Source organism: Schistocerca piceifrons, chromosome 6 (genome assembly GCF_021461385.2).
Source record: "Schistocerca piceifrons isolate TAMUIC-IGC-003096 chromosome 6, iqSchPice1.1, whole genome shotgun sequence".
NCBI lineage: Eukaryota > Metazoa > Arthropoda > Insecta > Orthoptera > Acrididae > Schistocerca > Schistocerca piceifrons.
The window spans coordinates 401,792,671-401,811,646 of NC_060143.1; the positions used below are offsets into that span (position 1 = coordinate 401,792,671).

The window sequence follows — 18,976 nt, forward strand, 5'->3', positions numbered from 1 at the left end:
CTTTCTTTCCCAATCAGTCACTCATACCCACTTAGTTACACATACAGACACACACACACACAGGCCGGCCGCTGTGGCCGAGCGGTTCATGGCGCTTCAGTCTAGAACCGCGCTGCTGCTACGGTCGCAGGTTCGAATCCTGCCTCGGGCGTGGATGTGTGTGATGTCCTTACGTTAGTTAGGTTTAAGTAGTTCTAAGTCTAGGGGACTGATGACCCCAGATGTTAAGTCCCATAGCGCTTAGAGCCATTTGAACCATTTGAACCCCCCCCCCCCCCGCCCCCCCTCCCGCACACACACACACTTTTATATGGTTGTATAAATACGATTTTATATACAATTTGTTCGTATGTGTTATGGAAATCCAATCTGATCTTATTAAAAGTATACAAGGGAGATTCCTGATAGGTCATCCATTCGGAGTATATCTATACTTACTGTCTTTGTGGTGTCGAGCTCTCCGTCACTGGCTTTGACGACCAATGAAATGGTGGCGTAACCCTCCTTGTCGCAATCTATCTTCTTGATTGTCCGGATTTCACCCGTCGCACTGTTTATAGTGACATAACCGTCGTACATCTCCAGCTCACCGCTGTTAATAGACACAGAAACATAAAAAGTGAGTGATGTGAACGCACCATTGAACTCCTTAAAGAGAACAAGGAGAGAAACAGGCGATTAATTAAGCAGGATATGTGCGTTTAATGTAGATAAAAAAAATTCAAATGCATAATTCATTATTAAAATGTAACCATAGGGCTCCACGTAAATTTACCTGACGGGTGGGGGGAGGGGCGAGGGAAGGGATGAGAAGGACGGGGGAGGAATTCTAAAAATGCCATTTTTATATTACTGTGAGTTTGAAGTCTTATCCTGCACCAGGAAGTAAATTTTACAGGAGTTACACGATATTCATTACATCCAAAATGAGTGACAGTTATTAATTCAGTCTCTATTGTAGGTAGATTATTACGAAACATAAAATATGCAGATTAATCATCAGTACGTACTAACAGTAAGTAAATATTTTTATGGTAATAATACGATTACAGATCTCACCAGTTTTAATTAAACTTTGTGTGAGTTTACATCGTTGTTACATATTTTTTACTTTATTAAATCCAGCAGCAACCTAGTGAAATGATTGACAGATTAAGACATAAACGTAGAAAATCTTCACGACGCATGTTTTTATACGTGTATCAAAAATGTTAAGTTCACACTGGAAATTAAAAGACAGAATTAGAAGCCAAAGCAACTGCAATAATTTTAATAGACACAAAAAAATAACTGGTCAGAAATTGCCATTGGCCAGAACTTCTCAGAAATGGAGAAGTAGGAAATAAGCGTAGAAACTTTGATGCCCTCTACAGGGTGTTCACAAATACTTCTAAGAACCTTGAGAATCTATTGCTTACACCTAAACAGGAAAAAAGTGTAAACTGCCTTCACGTTTGGAATAACGAAAGTTAAAACAGCAATGTCTTCAAGGAAAAAAATCAACAGCTCAAGTTCATAACCATCGAATAAAATTTATTTTGTGATAATGTCGATACAAGTTAAGCCGCTGATCTGTGGCGTAGGGGGTGTGGGGAGGGAGCTTGGGGGAGCCACCCCATGTGGCACAGACGTGGGGAGCGACTGTGAGCGGCCAAGCCGATTAATCCTGTCTGTGTGGTCATTAAATCAGATAACTGTATTGTGGTCGGGACTATACAGAGACTTACGCGGAATTTCAAGGCCACTGGACAACTGGGTTCAGAGTAGACTTGTAAGGTCTGACCTGAAAAAATATACGACAAACTAGGACTACTAGAGCTCTAAGGGTTATCTTGAGCCCGAAAAGGAAAAAGATTCGTTCTACTGTCAGAGGCAACATTTACTAAAGAGATTGTTAGCACTACGATGTTTCAGTAGGCAGCAGCAGCGTTTTTAGTACAGATAGACCTGTTAGTTCATACACTGGCCTCAAGAGGCTCTGTTCTGGCTCTTCTTTTACAGTGAAAAGTTATTCTTTCGTTTACTCCTCAGCTTCCGTCTATACATGCACCATCATACGATACAATTGTTGATGTTTTTGTTTTCTTCAAATTTTACACCTTTGATAATTTTATCCATAGTCTAACGTCTTTACAAAGTCAACCATAAATATGTTGATTTAAAAACTGAACAACGTAACGTGCAAAAGTGGACGTTGTGAGCCCAATGCTTTTTTCATGTGATTTTGACTCGAGTGACCCTGAATGACATTTCTAACCTTCAAATGCGATATAACTATGGGCTCGAGTTGACCATAAAATAGATTCATTTGCAAAACTACATTGCTATTTATAAAATTTAGTTTATTCAAGGGTTTGCGAGTAATTGTCAAGTAGAAGACAAGTATTCTCTAACCGAAAGGATGAAGTCCACCGATAATGTCTGGAAATGGTCCCTTCGGTTAGCAACATGCCACGCTGACCGCGTAGTTACCATGACGGACCAGTTCCGTCCTTGATTTACTCCATCAACTTATTATTCTCTCGTTCTGTCCCCGCTGCTTCTCGTTCTCTAGTTGTTGTTGTTGTTGCTGTTGTTGTTGTCCACGTGTTTACTCTCAGGGGACTAGCTGTGGCGCGGTCGGCAATCGCCTTGTTCTACTATCTATTATTCTCGATCTTGCCTGATTTCCAGCCACTATAGAATCTTCTCTAGATTTCAGTGAAACAAAAAATAAAGCAGCCAAAGATATTAGTGAGATGATACTAAGTGACCTCGACGTTACGGATTTGATATTATGAACAGCAGAAGTCAAGTATACGATAATGCCGCTACAATGACTGCAAGACAGACAGGTGTATGACAACGGATAAAATATACACTACTGGCCATTAAAATTGCTACACCGACAAAAAATGCAGATGATAAACGGGTATTCATTGGTCAAATATTTTATACTCAATTTGGGTGCATAGATCCTGAGAAGTCAGTACCCAGAACAACCACCTCTGATCGTAATAACGGCCTTGATACGCCTGGGCATAGAGTCAAACAGAGCTTGGATGGCGTGTACAGGTACAGCTGCCCATGCAGCTTCAACACGATACCACAGTTCATCAAGAGTAGTGACTGGCGTATTGTGACGAGCCAGTTGCTCGGCCACCATTGACCAGACGTTTTCAGCTGGTGAGAGATCAGGAGAATGTGCTAGCCAGGGCAGCAGTCGAGCATTTTCTCTAGCCAGAAAGGCCCGTACAGGACCTGCAACATGCGGTCGTGCATTATCCTGCTGAAATGTAGGGTTTCGAAGGGATCGAATGAAGGGTAGAGCCACGGGTCGTAACACATCTTAAATGTAACGTCCACTGTTCAAAGTGCCGTCAATGCGAACAAGAGGTGACCGAGACGTGTAACCAATGGCACCCATACCATCACGCCAGGTGATAAGCCACTATGGCGATGACGAATACACGCTTCCAATGTGCGTTCACCGCGATGTCGCCAAACACGGATGCGACCATCATGATGCTGTAAACAGAACCTGGATTCATCCGAAAAATGACGTTTTGCCATTCGTGCACCCAGGTTCGTCGTTGAGTACACCATCGTAGGCGGTCCTGTCTGTGATGCAGCGTCAAGGATAACCGCAGCCATGTCTCCGAGTTGATAGTCCATGCGGCTGCAAACGTCGTCAGACTGTTCGTGCAGATGGTTGTTATCTTGCAAACGTCCCCAACTGTTGACTCAGGGATCGAGACGTGGCTGCACGATTCGTTTCAGCCATGCGGATAAGATGCCTGTCATCTCGACTGCTAGTGATACGAGGCCGTTGGGATCTAGCACGGCGTTCCGTATTACCCTCCTGAACCAACAGATTCCATATTCTGCTAACAGTCATTGGATCTCGACCAACGCGAGCAGCAATATCGCGATACGATAAACCACAATTGCGATAGGCTACAATCCGACCTTTATCAAAGTCGGAAACGTGATGGTATGCATTTCTCCTCTTTACACGAGGCATCACAACAACATTTCACCAGGCAACGGCGGTCAACTGCTGTTTGTGTATGAGAAATCGGCTGGAAACTTTCGTCATGTCACCGGCGCCAACCTTGTGTGAATGCTCTGAAAAGCTAATCATTTGCATATCACAGCAGCTTCTTCCTGTCTGTTAAATTTCACTTCCGTAGCACGCCATCTTCGTGATGTAGCAATTTTAATGGCCAGTAGTGTATTAGCCTAATGCCGAAATTATGACCTACTCAAACAATTGATTGAAACTAGTTTTCCTGCATGCAGATTCGATGGAGGTGATTTCAGTGACTTTCCTCGGCGCACTGGAACATTATTCTGATTTCTTTTCTATGTCTAGGCAACGGCCTTGCCGCAGTGGATACACCGGTTCCCGTGAGATCACCGAAGTTAAGCGCAGTGGGGCGTGGCCGGCACTTGGATGGGTGATCATCCAGCCGCCAGCGCTGTTGCCATTTTTCGGGGTGCACTCAGCCTCGTGGTGCCAATTGAGGAGCTACTCGACCGAACAGTAGCGGCTCCGGTCGAAGAAAACCCTCATAACGACTGGGAGAGCGGTGTGCTGACCACACTCCCCTCCTACCTGCATCCTCAACTGAGGACGACACCGCGGTCGGATGGTCCCGATGGGCCTGACGACGGGGTGCTTTTCTACGTCTACACACGAATGGAAGGTCCTGATTGATTACTGCTACAGGCAAGGGTTTGGAAATGATGCAGGACACACATTGGAACGCAGGAGGCAGTGCAGTAAACATAACGTGAAATCATTAAAAAGAAATTTTGACAACGCTAACATATAGAGACGAATGCTTGACCACCCGGTTGGACGCATGGACTTTGTAAGTGGCGATGCAGTCATTTTTGTTTCTGTGTTTCGTGGGTCTACGGCAACTGGTACTGCGTGAAGTGAATGATGCGCACAATTCTTTGCAAATGGAGAAATCTAGTGTCCAGAAAATAAGCGTCTTACGGTTGGCATTGGAAGAGAAGCTGAAGGAATTTTTATCCGAGGCATTAAGCCACGGTAAAAGCTTGTGTGAAGAACCTGGCATTTCTATTGAACTTCCACGACAAATTGGGAGGCACATGTCTGGCAAAAAAAAGTGAGATGCTTATCGTATGAAGGCGATTTAAAATGAAAAAAAATTTTCTTCATTAGATAAAGAACTGCTGAAATTCGAGAAAGGTTCCGGCAGCTGCCAAATTTGACTGAAAAATATGCCTTCCTAAGGCCTGAAATAATACTGGATGTCGACGATAAGGGTAGCAACTTCGACTAAGCCCCTCAAAATATCGACAAAGAAGAATTTATGCTTCAAAGCGTGCGTCTACGAACTTTTTAGCTACAACAGACATGAAAGAACTTAGGGCCTACTGATTCTTGTATGACCATCCTTCTGACCGAGGGTTTGAGGGACTTCGGGCATTCACTTATGTAATAAAATAGAACACCTGCATCCGTTCTTTCCATGTTATTTATTATATGACTGCCAGTTTCGGCGATTCAATGCACCATTTTTAGGTCTTTACTGACGCTGAGGGAGTTAACTCCAATCGTATAAATGATTCCATCAGTGGCCAATATCTATGAACTGGTTTCCGTAGACTGTAACAAAGATGTTGTGCCTCCAACCATCAACTACCATTGTTACAGTCTACAGAAACCAGTCCATGGATGTTAACCACTGATGGTATCCTGTATACGATTGGAGTTAACCAACTCGGCGTCAGTTACGGCCTGAACATACTGTACTGAATCAACGAAACTGGTATCCATATAATAAATAACATCTAAAAGACGGCTATACATGCTCCATTTTATTACTTATTGCTTCTGGCCCACTGGGTTTATTGAAGTTTATTTTTGAGTCCAAACTTGAGAAAGGATTACCTAATACAGTCGTAAGGCTGAGAATATTCCTTACAGTTGCCATAATTAATGTCAGTTGTGAGAGAAGCTTCTCTAAATTGAAACCAATGAAAAATGGTATTGTATTGTATTGTGGTGTATGTTAACCAGGGTCCTAGAAACGACGGAGAGGCTCCGTCCCCGCCGCAGCCGCAGTGATCCGCAACCCCACGACGACTACCGCAGTCCACTTCACCCCTCCGCCGCCCCACACCGAACACAGGGTTAATGTGCGGTTCGGCCCCCGGTGTACCCCCCAGGGAACGTCTCACACCAGATGAGTTTAATCCCTATGTTTGCGTGGTAGAGTAATGGTGGTGTACACGTACGTGGAGAACTTGTTTGCGCAGCAATCGCCGACATAGTGTAACTGAGGCGGAATAAGGGGAACCAGCCCGCATTCGCCGAGGCAGATGGAAAACCGCCTAGAAACCATCAACAGATCTCGACCTCGACCTTGACACAAATCCGCGTGAAAAATGGTATAAGATGTGCAATGTTCTCGTTGAGATTAACAAATCTGGCAAGTTTGGCAATCGAACATGAAGTAAAAATTGACATTGACGAGTGTCTTAAATAGTTTGCGTTGTAAGAAACACACATAACAAAATTTTAATTTAAGAAAGATGTTTCATTTTGAATCTGTCTCAAATAGTGACATGGTATCATAGATTTTTTTTCCCTTCCCAATTCATCGCATACATTTTCAGTCAGTGGAAGGTAAGTTAGTGATTCCGTGAACTTCGAAACTCCTTGCGGATCCTCAATATGTTTGGAGTGATTACTGTATTTGAGGTTCATTCGTGAATAAGTTTTAGAATTTACAAGGTGAGGTCGTGCGACCTCATTTCACGCGCCGTTTCAGTAAGGGAAAACATGAAGACACTTAATGGATTTACCAGTAAATTAAGATCTGTGACTATAATGTTATTCTTGCATTCACTTAAATATATCTCCAAGCTCCGCTTATATTTTTCGTTGCTCTATGAAATATCTTCTTACTTCTGACTATGTGAATAAAATCGAAGGCAGATCGTGTAATATTCATATTTGGATCAAAATCTTGTGTGAAAAGGGGAGTGTCTTCAGGACATTTTTACTGAGATCATACTAGTTATATACCCATTTTAGTTCAAAAAGGAGTAGGAGGCTTTGCGAAAGACAGACTGGAAAGATGTATTCAACACATTTGGTGTCAATGGAAAATGTGTTGTACTCTGTAATATGGCACACAGCTCCTTGTAAAAGCATTCTGAAACAAGTTTCATAAAGTTTATTCGGTTTGCTATTATTTTTTGCAAGTAATAGTCAACACAAGAAGATCAACGCTATCGCTTCTAATAACAGGAATTCAGTTTCTATGTCCGTGCTTAAATACACAGTGACATTCTAAATAATGGTTGAAATTGGCTGCTTAGTCGCTTATGTGTGATAGGGTTAAGGAAACAAGGAAAGGACCGAATGCAGGCAATATTGCTGGCGTTCGTGTGTATGCGTGCGGGAGGTAGGGGGGAGGGGAGCGGTAACAGATTATTTCTATAAAGCAGAAGGATGTTACAAATAATAAAACATCATTAGGTACTTTTACGTAAAGTGCTCTTAATTTCGATGTCAATAGAACAATTTCATTCGATTTCATTTTTCTCTGTCTGACAAGATGCCTAGGACATTAGATGTGAACGAATCCCAAAACGTGGTGAAGTTGTGATGTGTATTTTTCCGTTTTCGCGAAGTCTGTGAGAACGTCCGTTGCCTTCGTCCCTATGCTCCAGGTGACGTGAGGCGGACTCTGTTTCGTTACGCAAATCAATCTTGACTATATCTCAATCACTAAAGGAAAAGTTAAGTACATTTTTACCTACGACTCTATAAATACTTTATATTTCGTCACAAGTAGAATGCCACCGATTTAGTCCTAACTATAGGTAAGTCTATTTTCTCAGTCACATGCGTACTCTGACTATCACCTCTACAACTTAACACATGGCTACCACCAAAGGATATCGACATGCTTAAGTTAGTACTTAATCACCCAACCTGGAAAACCAAAGCTGCCAGAAATAAATCTACCACTTGTTTCACGTACTCCGCAATATCTCTTCCATTATCCTAGACTCCGTAAGCGTTTGTTATTAGGCCCTCTAAATCTCTAGTCTGGAGGAAATTCAATTTGTATTATATGTGTCAGTCAACAAGTATTGTGGTAACACACTGACTGGCTTCTGCCCCAGTATAAGCATCTCCGTTGGCTCCTTCCCTTCTTCCGTTACTAGTACTTTCGTTTGTGCTACTAGCACTTTGGTCCTGGCATGACTGCTCGTACTATTATTTTCATCCTGACGTTACGAACACTGTATATGTGAGAGGTTGAATTCTCTTGAGCCCAACAAAGCCTAGTTTGACTAAATTCTGATTTTCTGTTAGTGGTAACAAGTGGACAAAATGTACCATGCCTGTCCATAAGCAAACTGGACGTATTCGTGTAATGGGCTGTGTAAATGCCTACTTATTATTATTATTTGCTTAATTTAGGGTAAAAGTACTCCCAAAACTTACATCAGAACATCATAATTTATTGCTGTGAAAGTGTATTCCCTGTATCTCCAAATGTTACAAATTATTTTCTTCTTAATGCATGAATATATGTAATTTATTTGTTCATCTACTTCTACATCTACATCCATACTCCGCAAGCCACCTGACGGTGTGTGGCGGAGGGTACCTTGAGTACCTCTATCGGTTCTCCCTTCTGTTCCAGTCTCGTATTGTTCGTGGAAAGAAAGATTGTCGGTATGCCTCTGTGTGGGCTCTAATCTCTCAGATTTTATCCTCATGGTCTCTTCGCGAGATATACGTAGGAGGGAGCAATATACTGCTTGACTCCTCGGTGAAGGTATGTTCTCGAAACTCCAACAAAAGCCCGTACCGAGCTACTGACCGTCTCTCTTGCAGAGTCTTCCACTGGAATTTATCTATCATCTCCGTAACGCTTTCGCGATTACTAAATGATCTTGTAACGAAGCGCGCTGCTCTCCGTTGGATCTTCTCTATCTCTTCTATCAACCCTATCTGGTACGGATCCCACACCGGTGAGCAGTATTCAAGCAGTGGGCGAACTTTCTCAGAAAATTATTTTGAACAATTAGTTCATGAGCCCACTCGAAGCGTAAATGGTTGCGAAAGCATACTTGACCTTTTAGCAACAAATAATCCTGGACAAGTAGTGAGTGTTGTGACGAATACAGGGATTAGCGACCACAAGGCAGTTGCTGCTAGGCTGAATATTGTAACACCTACAACCATCAAAAAGAAACGTAAAGTATATCTATTTAAAAAAGCTGATAAAATGATCTTAACGCCTTTTTAAGAGGCAGTCTTCACTCCTTCCGATCTGATCACGTAAGTGTAGAAAAGTTATGGAATGTTTTCAAAGAGATAGTATCAACAGCAACTGAGAGATATATACCACATAAATTGATAAGTGATGGCACTGATCCTCCATGGTACACAAAACGGGTCAGATCGTTGTTGTAGAAGCAACGAAAAAAGCGTGCAAAATTTGAAAGAACGCAAAATCCCCAAGATTGGCAGTTTTACAGAAGTTTGAAAAAGGCACGTACTTCAATGCGAGATGCTTTTAATAATTTCCACAACGAACTTATGTCTCGAAATCTGGCAGAAAACGCAAAGAGATTCTGGTAGTACATAAAGCACACCAGTGGCAAGACGCAATCAATACCTTCAATGCGCGATAACAACGGTGAAGTCACTGATGACAGTGCTACTAAAGCAGAGTTATTAAACACGGTTTTCCGAAACTCCATCACCAAAGAAGACGAAGTAAATATTCCTGAATTCCAATCAAGAACAACTCCAAGATGAGAAACATAGAAGTAGATATCCTCAGTGTAACAAAGCAGCTTAAATCACTTAATAAAGGCAAGGCCTCCGGTCCAGATTGTATACCAGTCAGGTTCCTCTCAGAGTTTGCTGATAAAATAGCTCCATATTTAGCAGTTATATACAACCACTCGTTCACAGAAAGATCCGTACCTAAAGACTGGTAATCCGCTGAATTACGGGCCTATATCACTAACGTCGATTTGCTGTAGGGTTTTAGAACATATACTGTATTCGAACATTATGAACCACCTCGAAGAAAACTTATTGACATATAGTCAGCACGGATTCAGAAAATATCGTTCTGTGAAACACAACTAGCTCTTTATACTCATGAAGTAATAAGTGTTATCGACAGGGGATGTCAAATTGATTCCATATTTTTAGATTTCCAGAAGGCTTTCAGTTACTGACCTGTTATAATGTAGCTAAATGATAAAGGATCTTTCTTTATATGTATTCGCAGCACATTACACTTGTCTACATTGAGATTCAAGTGCCATTCCCTGCACCATGGTCAACTCGTTGCAGATCCTCCTGCATTTCAGTACAATTTTCCATTGTTACAACCTCTCGATATACTACAAAGTCTCAGTGGACTTCTGATGTTATCCAAAAGGTCATTTATATACAGGGTGGCTCACTGATCGTGACTGGGCCAAATATCTCACGAAATAAGCGTCAAACGAAAAAACTACAAAGAACGAAACTTGTCTAGCTTGAAGGGGGAAACCAGATGGAGCTATGGTTGGCCCGCTAGATGGCGCTGCCATAGGTCAAACGGATATCAACTGCGTTTATTTAAATATGAACCCCTATTTTTTATTACATATAGGTAAAGAAATACGAATGTTTTAGTTGAACCACTGTTTTCGCTTTGTGATAGATGGCGCTGTAATACTCGCAAACAGATGGTTCACAATTTTAGACGAACAGTTGGTAACAGGTAGGTTTTTTAAATTAAAATACAGAACGTAGGTACGTTTGAACATTTTATTTCGGTTGTTCCAATGAGATATGTACCTTTGTGAACTTCTCATTTCTGAGAACGCATGCTGTTACAGAGTGATTCCTGTAAACACGACATTAAGGCAATAAATGCTCCAAATGAGGTCCGTCAACCTCAATGCATTTGGCAATACGTGTAACGACATTCCTCTCAACAGCGATTAGTTCGCCTTCCGTAATGTTCGCACATGCATTGACAATGCGCACCATACATTATCCCACCAAGGTCGCTGATGTTCATCTACATCTACATCTACATCGATACTCTGCAAATCACATTTAAGTGCCTGGCAGAGGGGTCATCGAACCACTTTCACAATTCTCTATTATTCAAATCTCGTATAGCGTGCGGGAAGAATGAAACCTGTATCTTTCCGCACGAGCTCTGATTTCCCTTATTTTATCTTCGTGATCGTTCCTCCCTATGTAAGTCGGTGACAACAAAATATTTTCGCATTCGTAGGAGAAAGTTGGTGATTGGAATTTCGTGAGAAGTTTCCGTCGCAACGAAAAACGCCTTTCTTTTAATGATGTCCATTCCAAATCCTGTGTCATTTCTGTGACAATCTCTCCCATATTTCGCGATAATACAAAACGTGCTGCCTTTCTTTGAACTTTTTTGATGTACTCAGTCAGTCCTATCTGGTAGGGATCCCACACCACGCAACAGTATTCTAAAAGTGGACGGACAAGCGTAGCGTAGGCAGTCTCCTTAGAAGGTCTGTTACATTTTCTAAGTGTCCTGCCAATAAAACGCCGTCTTTGGTTAGCCTTCCTCACAACATTTTCTGTGTGTTCCTTCCAATTTAAATTGTTCGTAATTGTAATACCTAGGTATTTAGTTGAATTTACGGCTTTTAGATTAGACTGATTTATCGTGTAACCGAAGTTTAACGCGTTCCTTTTAGCACTCATGTGGATGACCTCACACTTTTCGTTATTTAAGGTCAACTGACACTTTTCGCACCATTCCGATATTTCTTCTAAATCGTTTTGTAGTTTGTTTTGATCTTCTGATGACTTTATTAGTCGATAAACGACAGCGTCATCTGCAAACAACCGAAGACGGCTGCTCAGATTGTCTCCCTAATCGTTTATATAGATAAGGAACAGCAGCCATCGTGGATTTTCCGTTGCCCAATAGTGTATATTATGCCGGTTTTTCGTTACCGCTGTTGGTGAATGACGCTTCGTCGCTAAATAGAACGCGTGCAAAAAATCTGTCATCGTCCCGTAATTTCTCTTGTGCCCAGTGGCAGAACTGTACACGACGTTCAAAGTCGTCGCCATGAAACTCCTGGTGCATAGAAATATTGTACTGGTGCAATCGATGTTGATGTAGCATTCTCAACACCGACGGTTTTGAGATTCCCGATTCTCGCGCAGTTTGTCTGCTACTGATGTGCGGATTAGCCGCTACAGCAGCTAAAGCACCTACTTGGGCATTATCATTTGTTGCAGGCCGTGGTTGACGTTTCACATGTGGCTGAACACTTCCTGTTTTTTTAAATAACCTAACTATCCGGCGAACGGTGCGGACACTTGGATGACGTCGTCCAGGATGCCGAGCAGTATACATAGCACACGCCCGTTGGGCATTTTGATCACAATAGCCATACATCAACACGATATCGACCTTTTCCGCAATTGGTAAAAGGTCTATCTTAACACGGGTAGTGTATCAGGACAATCCAGCCTAAATTGGGCTACTTATTAACCTAACTGGAGAACCGCAGCAGCTTGGTTGGGAAAGGTTTGTATTTTTTGCACTCAGTGTGATGATTCCACTTGGAGTATTGAGTTTGTGGTTTTTGTGGTTTTGCTGTTGTAGTTGTTGATGATGATGATGGTGGTTATGAAAGAGAAACGAGCTGGTGGGATTTAGTGCCAGCGTTTAGCCTACTACTCTAGAATAACACAAGGGAGTCACCGAGCTGGTCTACATCCAACGGAACGATCAGCTTTAGCACACTCACCCGCTTTTCCTCACTGAGACACTGCAGAAGGATTTGGTGTTTGTTTCAGCACACTGGCGCAGTGAGATAATCCGCGAGTTAACGTCACTATTTCGTCTCTCCTTGCCAACTGCATTCTGTAGCTCAAATTTCTTCCTACACCAGAGTTCGGAGGGTAATATTGTTGATATTGGACCACTTCCTACGTTGAACTAAGTGGGAAAATTAGCAAGGCAGTATGGTGTAGACTCTAGCAGCTTTAAACCAAAGCTTGCCGCCTGTTCGCTACAGAGATGTTGGTCAGTATTACGAGCTTATGCTGTGCTGTTATGTGTCGTTTTCTTTTAAGTGCTTATAATATAAACGAGGACTATTTGGAAAGTAAGGAACTATCGTTAGCGAAATGGAAACCACAGTGAAAATCAAAACGGGTTTTATTTGCAACAGCCAGCTACACCTGGCAGTTACTTCGTCGCTCCGACTTAGACGTCTGTCGTAGCGCTGTACCAACTTTCCAATACCCTCGCCATAGAAGGCAGCCGCCTGTGATTTAAGGCAGTTTTCTACATTGGACTGCTGCTTGTTGTCTATGTGTTGTCTGTGTCGAAATGTTGTCTTCATAGGCAGCGGTTCGTTTGAGCAGAGATGAAAATCAGGGGGGGGGGGGGGGAGGGGGCAAGTTCGGGCTGTACTGCGAGTGATCAAAGGTTTCCCATCGAAAATGCTGCAGGAGGTTCTTCATTGCCCCTGCGATTGCGATGTACGGACGAGAATTACCATGAAGAACGTCAAGCACGACAGTTACGTTACGTGGGGTTGTATGAAATGAGGCGAAATCTCCCGTCAGGCACCCATACTTGGTGGGCGAAACCATTTTCTAGGCATCTTTACGTGCTCCGTGTGCGCTCAGAACTGTGAGGTGCGACGTGACGCTATCTGCAGGCAAAGTAGAGACCCTGACCAGTACAATTGTGCAAAGGTTCATCAAATGTTCACTGTGGTTTCCATTTCGCGACCGATTGTTCCTTACTTTCCGAATAACCCTCGTACGTTTTGGTGTCTACGTCAGCAGAAGGAGTATTCTTCAAGATTGGTAAGTTGTACTACACCCTTGTAAACAGCACTTACACATGAAAGCAATAACGTATTTACACTTTTGACGGTGCACTTTGTAATCCGTTTGTCACTGGTAGAAACAAAAATAGTATATTTTTCCTATATTGGACTTCCCATTGGTATGTCCTGTACAGTCCATTACCCTGTTTAGCATAGTGAAATGCTCACAAATTCTTATGGCAGAGCTGCAGCTGCAGTCAACGCTGTGCACCGATTCAAGATAACTTGAGTTTGGCCTGTAAACAGAGATATTATTGATGACAGATTCACTTGACGCCATCCGACTGACAGATACTTATTTTAGGAGTTGCTTGTTTACATGGCTTACACCCACCGACATTTTTAATTGATAAAAAGTCTTACCTTAGATTTTACCTTTATGGAACTAAAGTGAAGGAAAATCCCATCTGGCAGCTATGTGTATTACGAATTCAGGCTCGACAACCCGTAACTGAGACAGAAAAAGTGTTTACTCACCTAATGGAGTATGTGACATCGTTGTTACCAGGGCCGTCAGCATCCACTGCGGTTATGAATGCGATCGGAAGGTCGGCCTCCTCTTCCTTCACACTCAGCGTGCCAACTTCATTGAATACTGGCGCGTTGTTGTTTTTGTCATCGATGGTAATTGTCATTTGGACTAAAAACAGAAACAACGGCAATGAATACTTCAAATGTGTGTGAATATCTGAGGGACCAACCTGCTGAGGTCATTGGTCCCTAGACTTACACACTGCTTAAACTAACTTAAACTACCTTATGCTAAGAATAACACACACACCCATGCCCGAGGGAGGACTCGAGCCTCCGGCGGGAGGGGTCAATGAATACTTCACATCCGTTTCATGTTGCACCAACTTTCACGACTTCACAATCAAAAAACCAGTCATGATGAATGATAGCTATAAGAGTGTCTAGGCAGTGCCAGGAACTGTTGTAATGATGGTCTGGTGGGTTCAGAATATACCGTTACTTTTGAGTGATGCCGAGTGAACGCAAGTGTCCATTTTAATACATGGTGTGTCCCAGTTCCGTTAGGACTGGTTGTGTGAAATTCCACAGTACAACGCTATCTCGTAGCGAGTTGGAGCGTTAGGAAATTGAAGTTTCAACAACAGCCATGCAGAAGGTCAAAGTGCTAGCATCGCTGAAGCGGGCGTACTGACTGCGAATGCAGCAGTACGTGTCTGACACCTGTCGGGAAATGGTGGGGGAGAAACGAGGCAACATCAAGTATTTTGTGTCCTCTGTCGTTTGTGGGCGAGAATTTTTGGAATTCGAGCCGAATGCTCCATCCCACAAAGTGAATATCGTGCTCGATTGTTTGGCCAGAAAACGGATAACAATCTTGAATCACACGCCGTATTGGCCAGATTTGGCCCCAGCCGACTTCTGGTTGTTTCCCAAATAAAAGTTGCCAATGAAAGGACACACCGTTACGATACAATTAAAGACATCCAGGAAAATTGTACTTCATTACTAACTGCTACCCTGACCGTTTCAATACACTTCTAAAACGATATCAGCTGTGTATTGAGTCAGGGGGAAACTATTCTGAATAAATTTCATTATTGACACCCGTAGTACTAACGGAACTGAGAGACATTGTATATTTTAGGCCGTAACGCGTAACGCGTACATTGGATTCAATTTAGAATTTGGCTTGAGCACCAGTGCTGCTGTCTTCAACGAGAAGACCACTCCACCATAATTAGAAGAAAAGTAAGTGTATCACCTGGTTTCATCCTGAATCCCGTATATAAACGATTTCGCATCAGAGTAATTTGCCTGGCAATAAGTACTGACTGTCCTTCAGGAAAAGTGGAGGAAAAATCTGCTTTCAGTATGTTATAAGTAGCATAAATATTTCTCTTACGTCCTAAGTGTTATCGTATACATGACTGTTGGGTTCGGACGGAGTTTCAGTGATTGTCCGTAAGTGTTTGTCTGTACAGTGTACACACAGTGACTGCACAGGCAGGAAAACACACATGTTCCATTTGTGATAGAGGGAAAGTAAGTGACTTACCTGTTTTCTTGCTGTTATCAAGATACTTCTGATCCGTAGCTGTGTCGTGCGCCACCAGCACGAGGTAGATGGTGTCAAGTTTGCCCCAGTCCAGTTCTGGAGATCCAGTGGTAACTAAGTTTGCCTTTACATTTCTCTTATTGTTTTCAATAGTCTCAATTTCGAAGGCGCTACGGAAAGACACAGAGGATATAGTGTTTGACAGATGGGCCTAAGCGAAATTACATTTTTTTTTCAAAAATAGAAAGTGATGTGCTGGATTCATTATGTAAAGTGAAATGATATGAATTAATCCTGTATTTCTTTCCCTTGTTGTTATTTCATTATGACATCTGTCCAGAGATGAGCTACAGTGATCATGAGCCAGAAACATTTAAAAAAGAAACTACAGAAATAAGCTACAATAATCGATGTACGTGCTTGCAAAACTCTTAGAATGATGGCTTATAATGACGATGTTATAACTGAATAAATCCACTATTAAATTTAAAAGCAATGGTGCTGTTAAGGTCATGATATTAAACGAAATACTGCAGACTTACACTGCAGTGAGCAATTAGGATTTGCATTGGGAAATGATGAACTGGAAGATGATAATGGGGAAGGGGCTGAATGAGGCATGTGCGTAAGGTGTAGGGTATTAACGGAGCAGATATGTTAGAAGATGTGATGCTCAGTGTAATACTGAAGAATCTGTAACATGAATACATGTAAGATGGGATAAGTTAAAAGAACGAAGGGTAAGTAATGGTCATGGAGTGAAAGGAAAAGAGAAGGAAGGCAATAGAAGGGGACTGAAGTAAAGGGGAAGGAATAGAGAAAAAAGAAGAGTATTGGAAGAAGAGGAAAGAAAAAAAGGAGCTGTTGGAGAGGAGTAGGAAAAGGAGTAGAGAAAAACGAAAAGGAATGGAGAAAAAGGAGGAAAAGGAGTAGAGCAAGAGGAAAAGGATTAGAGTAAAAGGAAAGGAGGTGAAGCAAGAGAAAAAAGTAGAGCAAGACAAAAAGAATAGGAGCAAGAGGAAAAGGACTAGAGCAAGACGAAAAGGAATACAGCAAGAGTAAAAGGATTAAGGCAAGAGGAAAAGGATTAGAGCACGAGAAAATAGATTACAGCAAGAGGAAAGGATGTAGAACAAGAGGAGAGGGTGTAGAGCCAGAGAAAAAGAGTTGTGGGAGATGAAAAGAATTTGAGCAAGAGGAAAAGGAGAAGAGCAAGACGAAAACTAGTAGAGCACAACAAAAAGGAGTAGAAGATGAAAAGAAACAGAGCAAGAAAAAACGGTACAGCAGGACGAAAAGAATTATACCAAGACGAGAATGATTAGGGCAAGGGGAAAAAGGGTAGAACAAGAGAAAAAAGCATAGAGCAAGACGAAAAGAATTAGAGCAAGAGGGAAGGGAGAAAGCAATACGAAGAAGAGTAGAGCAAGACAAAAAGGAGTAGAGCAAGTGAAAAGAGTATAGGAAGAGGAAAAGGGGTAGAAGAAGAGCAAGGAATAGAACAAGAGGGAAAGGAGCAGCACAAGAGGCAATGGAAGAGAAACACGAGGAAAAGAAGTAGAAAAAGAAGAAAAGGGATAGAAGAAGAGGAAAAGGAGTAGAAGAAGAGGAAAAGGAGAAGAGAAAAAGTAAAAAGACTGGAGGAAAAGGTGAATAGAAGACTGAAATCCTGATGTGAGAAAAGTTACGAAGACTTGATGAGATCTGGTAGAAAGGATAAATATTATGGTTTATTTTATTCTTTTCAAAACGGCTTACTCTCCTGTAAAAACACTTAGCATTTTAATTTGAAAATACATCCTGTGATCATCATCCAGCTATAGTAAGGTCTACGAGACAAGAAAATAAAACCAAATATGCAATTCTGCTTGCATCAAAATTAAAACCTGTTCTAAGAGCAAACAATAGCTCACCCACAGGGATACTGAGAAACAACATTTTCAATGGTTATGAGGCGTGAACATCATGCACAAAAAGGCTAATCCCATTGTGGGCATGTGACTAACTATCCATGTGTGCTATCCCACATACATTCATATCCATCTAACAGTGCTTAAAAGTACATGCAAAAATATTTAAAGCCAAAATAATCTAAGAAATAGCATCAAAAAATCTGAAATTAGTTACTGTATTTTGGAATACAATTGGTACGCATCTGTGAAGTGATGATGTATTGTGTAAAAATACTGTGATTATGGCAATAAGTCTGAAAAAAAATTAAATCTTAAAATCATTCAAAAATCCATGCAGTACAGTATTTTTATAAGTGTAACATTATTATAGACCTGAAGGAGGGTCCACAACACCACCTTGTGCCAGTTAAGAGATAGTGTACAACATTTCATTTTTGTTATGTAACCTGTAAAAATGAAGACCAAGAACATAGTGCATGGATTGAAAAGGTTCATTAGCCCGATTAAAATTCATACAAATAAAACGATTTGCTGATGACTTTGCTATCCTCAGTGAAAATGAACAAGAATTAGAGGACTTGTTGAATGAAATAGCTAGTCTACCAAACATATAATATGGATTGAGCGTATACCACAGATAGAAGCAAAGAATGTGGAGTAGAAGAAATGAGATGAGCGATTAAACTTAACATCAGAATGCGTGACTAAAAAGCAAACGACGTGAAGGTGCTTTACCATGTTGGAAGCAAAATAACAGTTGAATGAGAAAGCAAGAAGCACATAAAAAGGACACTAGCACAAGCAAAGAGAGCTTTTCTGGCCAAAAGAAGACTACTAGTATCACAGACTTTAATTTGAGGAAGAAATTTGTTAGTATGGAAGAGGATCATGGATTGAGGGAAAATCGGGAACAAAGATAACTGAAGAGTTTGAGAAGTGGTACTATAGAAGAATGTTGAACATGAGGTGGACTGATAGGAGAAGAAATGAGAAGATTCTCCGAGAGAGACATGTGGAAAACATTGACGAGAAGAAGGGACAGGATGATAGGACATGTTTTAAGAAATCAGAAAATAACTTCCACTGTACTAGAGCAGCCGTAGAGGGTAGAAACTGTAATGGGAGACAG

General features: G+C 41.6%; 1 protein-coding gene across 1 annotated transcript in view; it reads right to left on the bottom strand.

The window, feature by feature from the left end:
- LOC124803346 (cadherin-23-like) overlaps window positions 1-18,976 on the bottom strand; it is a 326,146-nt gene that overhangs the window by 273,387 nt on the left and 33,783 nt on the right. Inside the window, exons 4-6 of the mRNA XM_047264532.1 lie at window positions 15,935-16,104; window positions 14,383-14,545; window positions 439-592 (exon numbers count right to left, since the gene is read on the bottom strand). Of these exons, the coding sequence (XP_047120488.1) occupies window positions 439-592; window positions 14,383-14,545; window positions 15,935-16,104 (487 nt within the window). The remainder of the gene's footprint in view (window positions 1-438; window positions 593-14,382; window positions 14,546-15,934; window positions 16,105-18,976) is intronic.